Source organism: Diceros bicornis, chromosome 6 (genome assembly GCF_020826845.1).
Source record: "Diceros bicornis minor isolate mBicDic1 chromosome 6, mDicBic1.mat.cur, whole genome shotgun sequence".
Classification (NCBI taxonomy): domain Eukaryota; kingdom Metazoa; phylum Chordata; class Mammalia; order Perissodactyla; family Rhinocerotidae; genus Diceros; species Diceros bicornis.
Window position 1 is genome coordinate 37,925,422 of NC_080745.1, and position 12,061 is coordinate 37,937,482.

Below are 12,061 nucleotides of genomic sequence, written 5' to 3' on the forward strand. Positions count from 1 at the left end.
CAGTTTGCATTCCCACCAGCAGTGTATGAGCATTCCCTTTTCTCTACATCCTTTCCAACACTTGTTATTTCTTGACTTTTTAATAATAGCCATTCTAATGGGTGTGAGGTGATATCTCATTGTAGTTTTGATTTGCATTTCCCTAATAATTAGTGATGTTGAACATCTTTTCACGTGCCTGTTGGCCATCTGTATTTCTTCTTTGGAAGAGTGTCTGTTCATATCCTCTGCCCATTTTTTGATCAGGTTGTTTGTTTGTTTGTTGTTGAGTTGTATGAGTTCTTTATGTATTTTGGAAATTAACCCCTTGTTGGATATATGATTTGCAGATATTTTCTCCCAGTTGTTGGGTTTTCTTTTCATTTTGTTGATAGTTTCTTTTGCCATGCAGAAGTTTTTTAGTCTGATAGAGTCCCATTTGTTTATTTTTTCTTTTGTTTCCTTTGCCAGAGGAAACAAGGTATTCAGTAAGATACTACTAAGACTGAGGTCAAAGAGTGTACTGCCTGTGTTTTCTTCTAGTTTTATGGTTTCAGGTCTTGCATTAAAATCTTTAATCCATTTTGAGTTAATTTTTGTGTATGGTATAGAATAATGGTTTACTTTCATTCTTTTGCATGTGGCTGTCCAGTTTTCTCAAAATCATTTAGTGAAGACACTTTCCTTTCTCCATTGTATATTCTTGGCTCCTTTTTTGAAGATTAGCTGTCCATAGATGTGTGGTTTTATTTCTGGGCTCTCAATTCTGTTCCATTGATCTGTATGTCTGTTTTTGTACCAGTACTATACTGTTTTAATTACTATAGCTTTGTAGTATATTTTGATTTCGGGGAGTATGATAACTCCAGCTTTGTTCTTTTTTCTCAGGATTGCTTTGGCTATTCAGGCTCTTTTGTTGTTCCATATGAGTTTTAGTATTCTTTGTTCTCTTTCTGTGAAGAATGTCATTGGGATTCTGATTGGGATTGCATTGAATCTGTATATTTCTTTGGGTAATACAGACATTTTAACTATGTTTTTTCTTCCAATCCGTGAGCACAGAATATCTTTCCATTTCTTTATGTCTTCTTCGATTTCTTTCAGTAATGTCTTATAGTTTTCAGTGTATAGGTCTTTCACCTCCTTGGTTAAATTTATTCCTAGGTATTTTATTCTTTTTGTTGTGATTGTAAATGGGATGTATTGTTGATTTCTCTTTCTGCTAGTTTGTTATTAATGTATAGAAATGCAACTGATTTTTGTATGTTGATTTTGTACCCTGCAACTTTCCTGTATTCATTAATTATTTCTAATAGTTTTTTGGTGGATTCTTTAGGGTTTTCTATATATAGAATCATGTCATCCACAAATAGTGACAGTTTTACTTCTTCCTTTCCAATTTGTATGCATTTTATTTCTTTTTCTTGCCTAATTGCTTTGGCTAAAACTTCTAATACTATGTTGAATAAGAGCGGCAAGGATACAAAAGTTTTAAATTTTGATGTCTTATTAATTTTTTCTTTTGTTGCTTGTGCTCTTGGTGTCATAACTAAGAACCATTGACAAATTCAAGGTCATGAAGATTTACTCCTGAGTTTTCTTGTAAGAGTTTTATAGTGTGAGCTGTTATATTTAGGTCTTTGATCTGTTTTGAGTTAATTTTTGTCTGTGGTGGAAGGTAAGAGTTCAACTGCATTTTTTGCATGTGAATACCTGGTTGTCCTACCATTGTTTGTTAAAGAGACTATTCTTTCTCCATTGAATAATCTTGGCACCTGTATCAGAAATTAATTGACTGTGGATGTATGGATTTATTTCTGGACCCTCAATTTTATTCCAGTGATACATATGTCTGTCCTTATGCCAATACCACACTTGCTTGTTTACTGTACCTTTATAGTAGGTTTTGAAATGAAATGTGTGAGTCCTCTCGCTTTGTTCTCGTTCAAGATTGTTTTGACTATTAGAGGTCCCTTGCAGTTCTGTATGAATTTTATGGTTGGCTTTTCTATTTCTGCAAAAAAAGCCAGTGAGGTTTTCATATAGAATGTGTTGAATCTGTAGATCAGTTTGAGAAATATTGCCATCTTAACAATATGGTCTTCTAGTCCATAAACATGGGATGTCTTTCCATTTATTTAGGTCTTTAATTTCTTTCAGCAATGTTTTGTAGTTTTCAGTGTACAAGTCTTACACCTCCTTGGTTAAATTTATTTCTGAGTATTTTGTTCATTTTGATGCTGTCATAAATGGAATTGTTTTCTTAATTTTATTTTTGGTTTGTTTATTGCTAGTGTATAGAAATACAACTGATTTTTGTATGTTGATCTTGTATCATGTAACTTTGCTGAATTCATTTATTAGCCCTAATAGTTTATTTTGTGGATTCTTTAGGATTTTCTGTATACAAGATCATATCATCTACAAATCCAATAGATTTAATTTTACTTCTCTCTTTACAGTTTGGATACCTTTATTTCTTTTTCTTGCCTAATTGCCCTGGCTTGAACTTCCAGTACACTGTCAAATATAAGTGATAAGAGTGGACATGCTTCTCTTGTTCCTGATCTGAGTGGGATGTTAGCTGTGGTTTTTTTTTTTAAATAAATTCCTTTTATCGTGTTAAAGAAGTTCCCTTCTGTGCCTAGTTTGTTGAATATATTTATCCTGAAAGAATATTGGATTTTGCAAATACTTTTTCTGCATCAGTGGAGATGATCATGTGGTTTTCTTCCTTCATTCCATTAATGTGATGTACTACACTGGTTGATTTTCTTATGTTGAACCACTTTGCATTCCTGGGGTAAATCTCACTTGGTCATGGTGTTATAATCCTTTTAATATGCTGCTGGATTCAGCATATTAGTATTCTGTTTGTGGTTTTTCCGTCCTTATTTGTAAAGGTGGTCTATAGTTTTCTTTTTTGTGTGTGTGGTGTCTTTGGCTTTGGTATCATGGTAGTGCTGACCTCATAGAATGAGTTAGGAACTGTTCCCTCCTCTTCCATTTCTTGGAAGAGTTTGAGAAGGATTGATGATAATTCTTCTTTAAATGTTTGGTAGAATCTGGTCCCAGGCTTTTCTTTGTTGGAAGCTTTTTGATTAGTGATTGAATCTCATTTCTTGTTATAGGTTTTTTTTAGATTTTCTAGTTCTTCTACTGTCAGTTTGGTAGTTTGTGTGTTTCTAGGAATTTGTCCATTTCATCTAGATTATCTATTTTGTTGGCAGTTGTTCATTGTATTCTCTTATAATCCTTTTTATTTCTGTGAGATTGATAGTAATGTCCCCACTTTCAATGCTGATTTTAGTAATGTGAGTCTTCTTTTTTTCTTGGTCATTCTAGCTAATGGTTTGTCAGTTTTGTTGATCTTTTAAAAAAAATCAACTTTTGGTTTTGTTGCTCCTTTGTATTGTTTTTCTATTCTCTGTTTCATTTATCTCCACTTTAATCTTTATTATTTTCTCCCTCTGCTGGTTTTGGGTTTAGTTTGCTCTTCTTTTTATTCCTCCTTAGGATATAAAGTTAGGTTATTGATTGGAGACATTTTCTCCTTTTTCATTTTGGTGTTTACACCTATAAATTTCCCCCTGAACAGTGCTTTCATCGCATCCCATAAATTTTTGTATGTTGTGTTTTCGTGTTCATTAGTCTCTAAGTATTTTCTGATTTCCCTTGTGATACCTTCTTTGATCCATTGGTTATTTAACAGTGTGTTTAATTTTCACATCTTTGTGAGTTTTTCCTATTTCCTTTAGTTATTGCTTTCTAGTTTCATTTCATTATGGTCTGAGAAGATATTTTTCATGATTTTAGTCTTTTTAAAATTGTTGAGATTTAACTTTGGAACCTAACATATGGTGTATCCTGGAAAATGTTCCATGTGTACTTGAGAAGAATGTGTATTCTGCTGTTTGATGTAATGTTCTATATCTATCTCTTAGGTCTAGTTAGTTGATAATGTTGTTCAAGTCCTCTATTTCCTTAAAGATCTTCTGTCTGATTGTTCTATCCAATATTGAAAGTGGGGTTACTGTTATTTTAGAACTGTATTTCTCCCTTCAATTCTGTCAGTTTTTGCTTCATATATTTTGAAGCTGTATTGTTAGGTATGTATATATTTGTAAATGTTACATCTTCTTGATGAATTGATGCTTTTATCAATATATGTTTTTCTTTGTCTATTTAAAAAATTTTTGACTTAAATTCTATTTTGATATTAGCACAGCCACTTAGCCCTCTTTTGATTATTATTTACATGGAATATCTTTTCCCAAACTTTTACTTTCAACCTAATTGTGTCTTTGGATCTAGAGTGAGGCTTGTAGACAGTATGTAGTTGAATCATGTTTGTTTGTTTGTCTGTTTCAATCCATTCTGCCAATCTCTGCCTTTTGATTGCAGAATTTAACCCGTTTACATTTAAAGTCATTACTGGTAAAGAAGCACTTCTGCCATTTTGCTGTTTGTTTTCTGTATGTCATATCTTCTTTGTTCTTCCATTCCTCCATTACTGCCCTTTTTTGTGTTTAATTGCTTTTTTTCTAGTTTATTGTTTTGATTCCCTTCTCATTTTCTTTTCTTTATATATTTCTGTTATTTTCTTAGTAGTTGCTCTCAGGTTACAATTAACATCTTAAATTTATAACAATCTACTTTGAATTAATACCAACTTAATTTTAATAGTATGTAGAAACTCTGCTCCTAGAACAGCTCTGTTCCTCCCTCATTTTTTTGTTATCATCACAATTTACAGCTTTATACATTATGTGTCCATTAATGTAGATTTATAATTATTTTATGCATTTGTCTTTTAAACCATATAGAGAAAAAAAGAGGATTTAAAAATCGAAAGTACAGTAAGAGTAACTTTTATATTTACCTGTATAGCTACTTTTACCAGAGTTCTTTATTTCTTCATATGCCTTTGAGTTAACTGTGTAGCATCCTTTCCTTTCAGCCTGATGGACTCGAGCATTTCTTGTAGGATGTAGGGAAGATCTAGTAGCAACAAACTCCTTCAGTTTTTCTTTATTTGAGATTTATTTCCTGGATATAGAATTCTTGCTTGACAGTTTTTTCTTTCAGCCCTTTAAGTATGTCATCCCACTCTTTTTTGGCATGCCTGGTTTCTGATTAGAAATCAGCTGTTAATCTCATTGAGGAGCCCTGCTGTGTGATGAGTTGCTTCTCTTTTGCTACTTTTAATACTCTGTTGGCAGCACATGTTAGCTCAGGACAACTCTTCCTCAGCAAAAAAAAAAACAAAAAATAAGCTCTCTTTGTTATTGGCTTTCATTTGATTATAATGTGTCTGGATGTGAATCTCGAGTTTGTTGTGTTTGGAGTTTGTTGAGCTTCTTGGATGTTAGATTTATGTCTTTTATCAAATTTGGGACGTTTTCAACCATTTCTTTAAATATTCTGTCTGCCTGTTTCTCTCCCTTTTCTCCTTCTGAGACTCATTAGTATTTGTATGATGGTACACTTGATGGTACCACAGATCCCTTAGGCTCTGTTCATGTTTCTTCATTCTTTTTTCTTGCTGTTGTTCCTCAAAGTGGATAATCTCAATCAACCTATCTTCATGTTTGCTGGTTCTCTTTTCTGCCTACTCAAATCTCTTTTTGTACAGCTCTAGTGAATTTTCCATTTCAGTTATTGTGCTTTTCAGCTCCAGAATTTCCATTTGGTTCCTTTTTGTAATTTCTCTTTCTTTGTTGATAGTCTCTATTCGATGAGACGTTGTTATCCTGGTTTTCTTTAGTTATTTTTCCATGCTTTCCTTTAGCTCTTTGAGCATATTTAAGACAGTTGATTTAAAGTCTTCATCCAGTAAGTCCAATGTCTGGGCTTTCTCAAGGACAGTTTATATTAATTTCTTCTTTTCTTGTGAATGGGCCATATTTTCTTCTTTTTTTGCATGCCTCATACATTTTAGTTGAATACTGGATACCTTTTTTTTTGTTTGACACAGTTTTTTTGTTTTCCACAGTACCTCTTATTCCTCCAAGTTTCTTTTGTTTGTTTGTTTTGGTTTTTTTTTGTGATCCTTGGCTGTTTACTCACATTTAAGAGTGTGACACTGAAAAGCTACCTAGATACTTTATGGTTATGCGCACATACATTTATGATTTACAGGCCCCATTCATAGAGATTAGATGAGTACCTTCCAAGGGGGAACCCTCAAATGTCAGCATATATAGGTTTTTTACCCCTTGGTTTTTCAAGAAAGATTGTAGCCCTGGCTGTCAGTGTTCTAGTAGTGTTCCAAACACTAAAAAAGGGAAGCTAGAATTCTCCTTGTTCACTATACAGACCTTCATTTGATCCCTTTGTTTTTAATGCAGCACCCTGACCATCAGCTGTCTCAGATTCCAGAGCCTCTGTGACTCATCTTCTCCAGAAAGGCAAAAAGACTTTCCACCAAGCATCATATTTTCAACCCCACTCTAATACCTCTGACTTTACAAGTATTGATTGGTACTTCCAGTTCCTGAGCCTGCAGCACAAATTAGCTTGTTTCTCATTGGCTTTCCTCCTACAAGCTACTGATTTAGTTTTTTCTGCTTTACCAAATCAGTTACCAGCCATCCATCTACTTTTCATATTTTGGAAATATTAACATCTCTTTAGTGCTGTTAAAACCCTCCCCTCTTCCTTTTTGTGTGTGTAGGGCAGTTTATACCATTTTTATTTCTTTATTCTCATATAAAGGGATTTCAGGAGGAAGAGAGATTAACACATTATTCCGTCTGCCCTATTTAAGAAGGACTTTCTAAAGTTAAACACAATGTAGGACATCTTAGGGGAAAAAGATTAATTTGACCACTGAAAAATGTGACATTTATGCATAAGAAAAACATAAAATTAAAAAGCATATAAGAGACTGGGATATGTGTAACAAATATGACACAGAGGGGTAATACTCCTAATATACGAAGAATTCAGATACAAATATACAAGAAGATGTTAACCCCCAAAAGATAAATGGACCAGGTACGTGAAAAGGCATTTCACAAGCACACACAACTCCATAATTTTCAGTATCACTAATAGTCAAAAATGTATACTAAAACAAGTTGTCATTTTTAACTTAGAACTGTGTGTTTGTGTGTGTGTGCAGATGAAAATGTGGAAAGATAGGCATTTTCCTGGACTACAGATGGCAGTATAAACTGGAACAGGTGTGGAAGAAAATAGTTTGGCAGTATGCTTAACTATCCTTTGACTTTGAAATTCTTCCTTGCAAAGCAGAATTTCTCCTAAGGAAATATTCCAAACTATGGACCGAAATATATGCAAAAAAGATGCCCATCTTATTTTGAATATTACTAACTAGTTAGAATAACTGACATTTATTGAGCCTTTACTGTGTGCTTCAGGAACTGCGCTAGAAGCATTTTACATGCATTACCCTGTTTAATCCTCACACCAACCATATGAGATGAATACAATTTTTATCTTTTAAAACACTGAGGTTAGATAGTGAATGAGCCAGATCTGGAGCCCTAGATCTAATAAAAAAAATTTTCCCTTAACTATCATGCTAACAGCATGTTCTGTGACCATATATTATTTCTCTAAAGATAAAGGGAAATAAGCATTGTTTTCTGTGTTTTAATAATCTAAATGTCCAACTGTAATAAAATAGCTGATTTAGCAAACCATGGTACTTTTATATGATATAATATGCAGCCATTAAAAATCGTGTTCTGGAAGAATATTTAATGACATAGGAAAATACTCATGTTATAATTAGAAAAATGAGGAAATTTTTAATATGTTTTAAAATTATTTTTCTGAACTTACAGTAGATGGAAATAAAAATAATTTCTAAATCATTGTTTCTGAGTGATTGCATTACAGATGTTTATTCATTTTCTTTTTTATGTTTTTTATTTTCCAAATTTTGAATTGTATAATTTTTTAAATCAGAAGAAGTTCTAGTAATCATTTCGTTTATTAATTTAATGCTTAATGATATGGAAATGCTTTTATTTCTGGGGGAAAAAAGCCAGTTGTGAAGTTTTATAGTATGCTCTCAGCTAGATTTCAATTTTGTGTCTTAGAAAATACATTGGATGGAAATGTGCAAAAATACTAACAGTGATAATATCCAAAGGAGATAGGAATGAGAATGAACTTTTTCTTGTTACTTATTACTTTTTTCTGTATCTTAAAATTTTCTATTACAAATACGTGTTTTTGTAATCAGAAAAAATTTAATGTTTTAATTTGGAGAACAAGTCTTTACTTTTTTTGCCTTATATTTTTAGACATTTGAAGACAGTGATTTATTCCATTTGATTGGTGTTATCTGTGGATTAGCAATTTATAATTTTACTATTGTGGACCTCCATTTTCCTTTGGCTTTATATAAGAAACTGCTGAAAAAGAAGCCATCCCTGGATGATTTGAAAGAACTAGTGCCTGATGTTGGGAGGTTAGTTGTAAAAAATGGCAAGGGTGGGGTTTAGGAAATAGGAAATGGGGAGTGTACACAAAGCTTTTGTTTTAGGAATAATTGAGTTTTGTTTTTGTGTTGTTCTTGTTGAATTTCTGAAATCAACAAAAGCCTTTCTAACAAAGGAAAACCCATTATGTTACTCAGATCCAAAATTTTCTCCTGAAAGACTTACGTGTATAAAATCATTTGCTAAATATTTAGTAGTTTAACATTACTTTACAAATATCAGATAATAAATTTAGGAAGGTAATGTTTCCTGAGAGTAGTTAAATGATTTATTTGGACTGCTGCTTCTGATCACCTTCATTCCTAGCTGGAATATGTGAAGTTTCTTTTTATTACGTGGAATGGAATAAAAATTGTATGTAAATAAGGATAAATGTTGAAAATGGGTAGATACGTGGCCTTTGTATTCAGAGGAAGAGATAAAAACCTTAGAGTGGTTTTTTTTTTCCTTCAACATTGCTTATAAGTTTGCCATTGTACATCTACCATTCTGAAACAAATATAAAAGTACAAATTAATAAAAGGATTTTATCAAGAATGAGTGAGAAATATGTACTTATACTTAATAGCCAAAATACCCAATAATGTTTTACCACAAAGGAACATATATATTGTTTTGCAGAAGCATGCAACAGTTACTGGATTATCCAGAAGATGATGTCGAGGAAACATTTTGTCTTAATTTTACGGTAAGATGAAAAGACGTAGGGTAGCCTGATTATTCATCATGCCTTTTATTTAACAGCTGTGCCTTATCGTTTTTTCTTTATTTTGGTGGATGGAATTCTTTAAGAACCCTTTAGCTAACATTTATTGAGCATTAACTATATACTGATCACAATACATACATTATTTCATTTAATCCTCAACAATTCTATGAGATTGGTATTATTCTTATTTTACAGATGAAGAAAACTGAAAAGAATCATTGCATGTCAGAGATAGTATTTATACCCAGCCCTGTGACTTCAAAGCCTATATACTTTATCATTATGCTAAAGATCTTTACAAATGCAAGGAGTCCTCTTCATTCAAGTGTTCATTTTTGAGTCTTCAATTACAAGAATATTTAGAGAAGCAAAGGTTATTGTAACATGAGAATATTCACTAATGAGCTTACCACTTAAAAGATTAATTCCCACTCAGACATCCCTCTTTGCTTTGCACTAACATTCGTCCTTGCCTATTTTGTCTGTCTTACTGTTGGATGGCATACCACAGTACAAATGCAAACACATTGGGATATTATTTGGAAAATGAAATTGCAAATCTTGTAAAAGATGCAGAATTTTGTTAATTCAGTGAAAGGGATGTTGAATAACTCATCCAGTCACATGCAGAGCCATTGACAAATGAGGATCAGGCAGAAGTAGATTAGTTGACAAAGAAAAGAAAATCAGCAAGGATTATGTAAGGCATTTCAGAAGGGAATGATTTGAATGTTATAAATTAGACTCTTGGGAAAATGGTAAAACCTTTGGTTTTCTTTCTTTCTCTTTTCTTTTTAAAAACTTTGTATATTTGTTTGTTTTCCCCCCTAACAGTTCTCTTTATGATCTTGTGGCCAAAGCTGACAAAAAATACCATATTCTACTGTAACACAATTTGCCAAAATTTATGTGCCCCCTCAGAAAAGTTTATCCATTCGTTGATTATTTTAAGAAGTGGCACATAGTGCATTTATAAGAAGATTTGGTAGATTTAAGATGAAATAATTTATTTTAATAATTTTTTTTTTTTAAGAAAATAATCCTCCTTGGACTTTTTCTATTTACTATGACATTTTGGTTCCCCTTTTCAATTGATTCACTTATGACCAGATCAGTTATCTTTGAATCTTTATTGATCATCTCAATTGACTGAAATATTGGGTTCCAAGCAATTTAATTTCTATTTTATCAGTTACTAAGTTTGTGAATGCTTAATATATCCAAGAACTATGGTCATTCAAACACTCCTTCCCGCTGCTCTTTCTTTCCCAGAGGTTTTCAGTGGCTCTTTAGTAACTTTAGAATGGGCTTCAAAGACATTTGTAATCTGGCTTTCTTTCTAAATTTCATTGTATCCCTCCATTCATACCAAGTTTTGTCATGTCACACAGTATTCTTTAACATACCTTACCTTACTGTTTTTTAGAGTCATAGTCATACATTTTCATAACTTGTTATTTACTCTCGAATCTATCCTTTTGTTCAATCTATGTGCTCAGTTGGAAATCCCACCCCCCTCAATCTTTTAGAGCCTTTGCTCATCCTTCTAGGTGCTTTTCAAATGATATTTCTTCCTCAAAGTCTTTTATACTTCCTCTGGTTAGAAGTAAGTTTGCTTTCCTCTGTGAGCTGATAGCATTTTGTTTATGTCTCTATTATAGCATTTATTTTATTATAATGAGTTGTTTCTCCTCCTTTACTAGATAGCTAACTCCAGAGCAGGGATTTATTAGTTTCTTATCATCACACCCCCACTATAGTGTTTTATAAATAGCAGGTATTAAAAGAGCATTTTAATAAAAGAGGATAATATTCCAAAAAGAGACAATAGAAAGAGAAAAGATGCAAAGGTGGGAATGGTAATACTTATAGGAAAATTAGCAGACTAGTAAGGGAAATAAAACGTTTCAAAATAACCTATTGTCTTTATAAACCAAATTAATGGCATAACTGGAAAAACCACATGTGATCAAGAATGCAACAAGGCAGATACGAGGAATACAGGAGTAGCAGCTGTCATGTGGGAAGAATGCATAGCTGATCTAAGCTGAATGCATTTGACACTTGGATTCTGTCACTTGTCCAAGGAAAACATCCATTCTAATATTTTACTCCTATAGTGACCATTCTAAAGTTTTACGCATGGTAAATAATTAGTTTCCTGTTTTTGACTAACCAAACACTTGGTAATTTGTAATTAGTTAGTTGAGGTAGGATTTCATACTAGAGCGGATGAAAATTTCTAGTTGTGGCTTTATGCAGAATTCACAAATAGGTTTATGGTAACAGAATTTTACCTCAAATTTATTAGTTCTTATATTTAATGAGAGGCAAATAGAGTATAATAATAGGTTATTAAAATAATCTAATAAGTTTTGAGTCTGACATTGACTTTTTTTAAAAATTTAAATTAATAGATCACAGTTGAAAACTTTGGTGCAACAGAAGTGAAAGAGCTGGTTCTAAATGGTGCAGACACAGCTGTTAACAAACAAAATCGGTAAGTGAATTATAGCAGCATCAGTGATAGTAATAAGATTCAGTAGGCGTTTTCTTCTGTATTTAGAAACATGTCACAACCTTAAGTTTTTACTCAGATAAAACTTACTGTTTGAATGGCTGGTTAGTGAGAAAATAATCTGCCTTTTGCTTCAAAAATCCTTTTAAGACAATAATAAAGGGATAAAAAGATCATAAACAACAAGAACAAAGAGAAGGGAGAGAAGACAACAGCAAACACATTTTTGAAAGCTAGAAAAAGTTAAGTTTTTAACTTTTAAGTTTTAAGTTTAGTGGTAACTAACTTTAGCCAACCAGAGAAAACTGCAACATAAGATTGACTGGGAGGAGCCAAGAAGGCAGCCAGTTCATATTGTAGAACAAAGGCTCAGGCATT

The 12,061-nt window shown here is 32.5% G+C and overlaps 1 protein-coding gene across 5 annotated transcripts in view; it reads left to right on the forward strand.

Moving 5' to 3' along the window:
* The window catches only part of HERC4 (HECT and RLD domain containing E3 ubiquitin protein ligase 4), a 151,092-nt gene that overhangs the window by 127,496 nt on the left and 11,535 nt on the right, over window positions 1-12,061 (forward strand). For all 5 annotated transcript variants that reach the window (XM_058543346.1, XM_058543347.1, XM_058543348.1 and 2 more), the window contains 3 exons: window positions 8,259-8,425; window positions 9,078-9,144; window positions 11,583-11,665. In XM_058543346.1, the coding sequence (XP_058399329.1) occupies window positions 8,259-8,425; window positions 9,078-9,144; window positions 11,583-11,665 (317 nt within the window). The remainder of the gene's footprint in view (window positions 1-8,258; window positions 8,426-9,077; window positions 9,145-11,582; window positions 11,666-12,061) is intronic.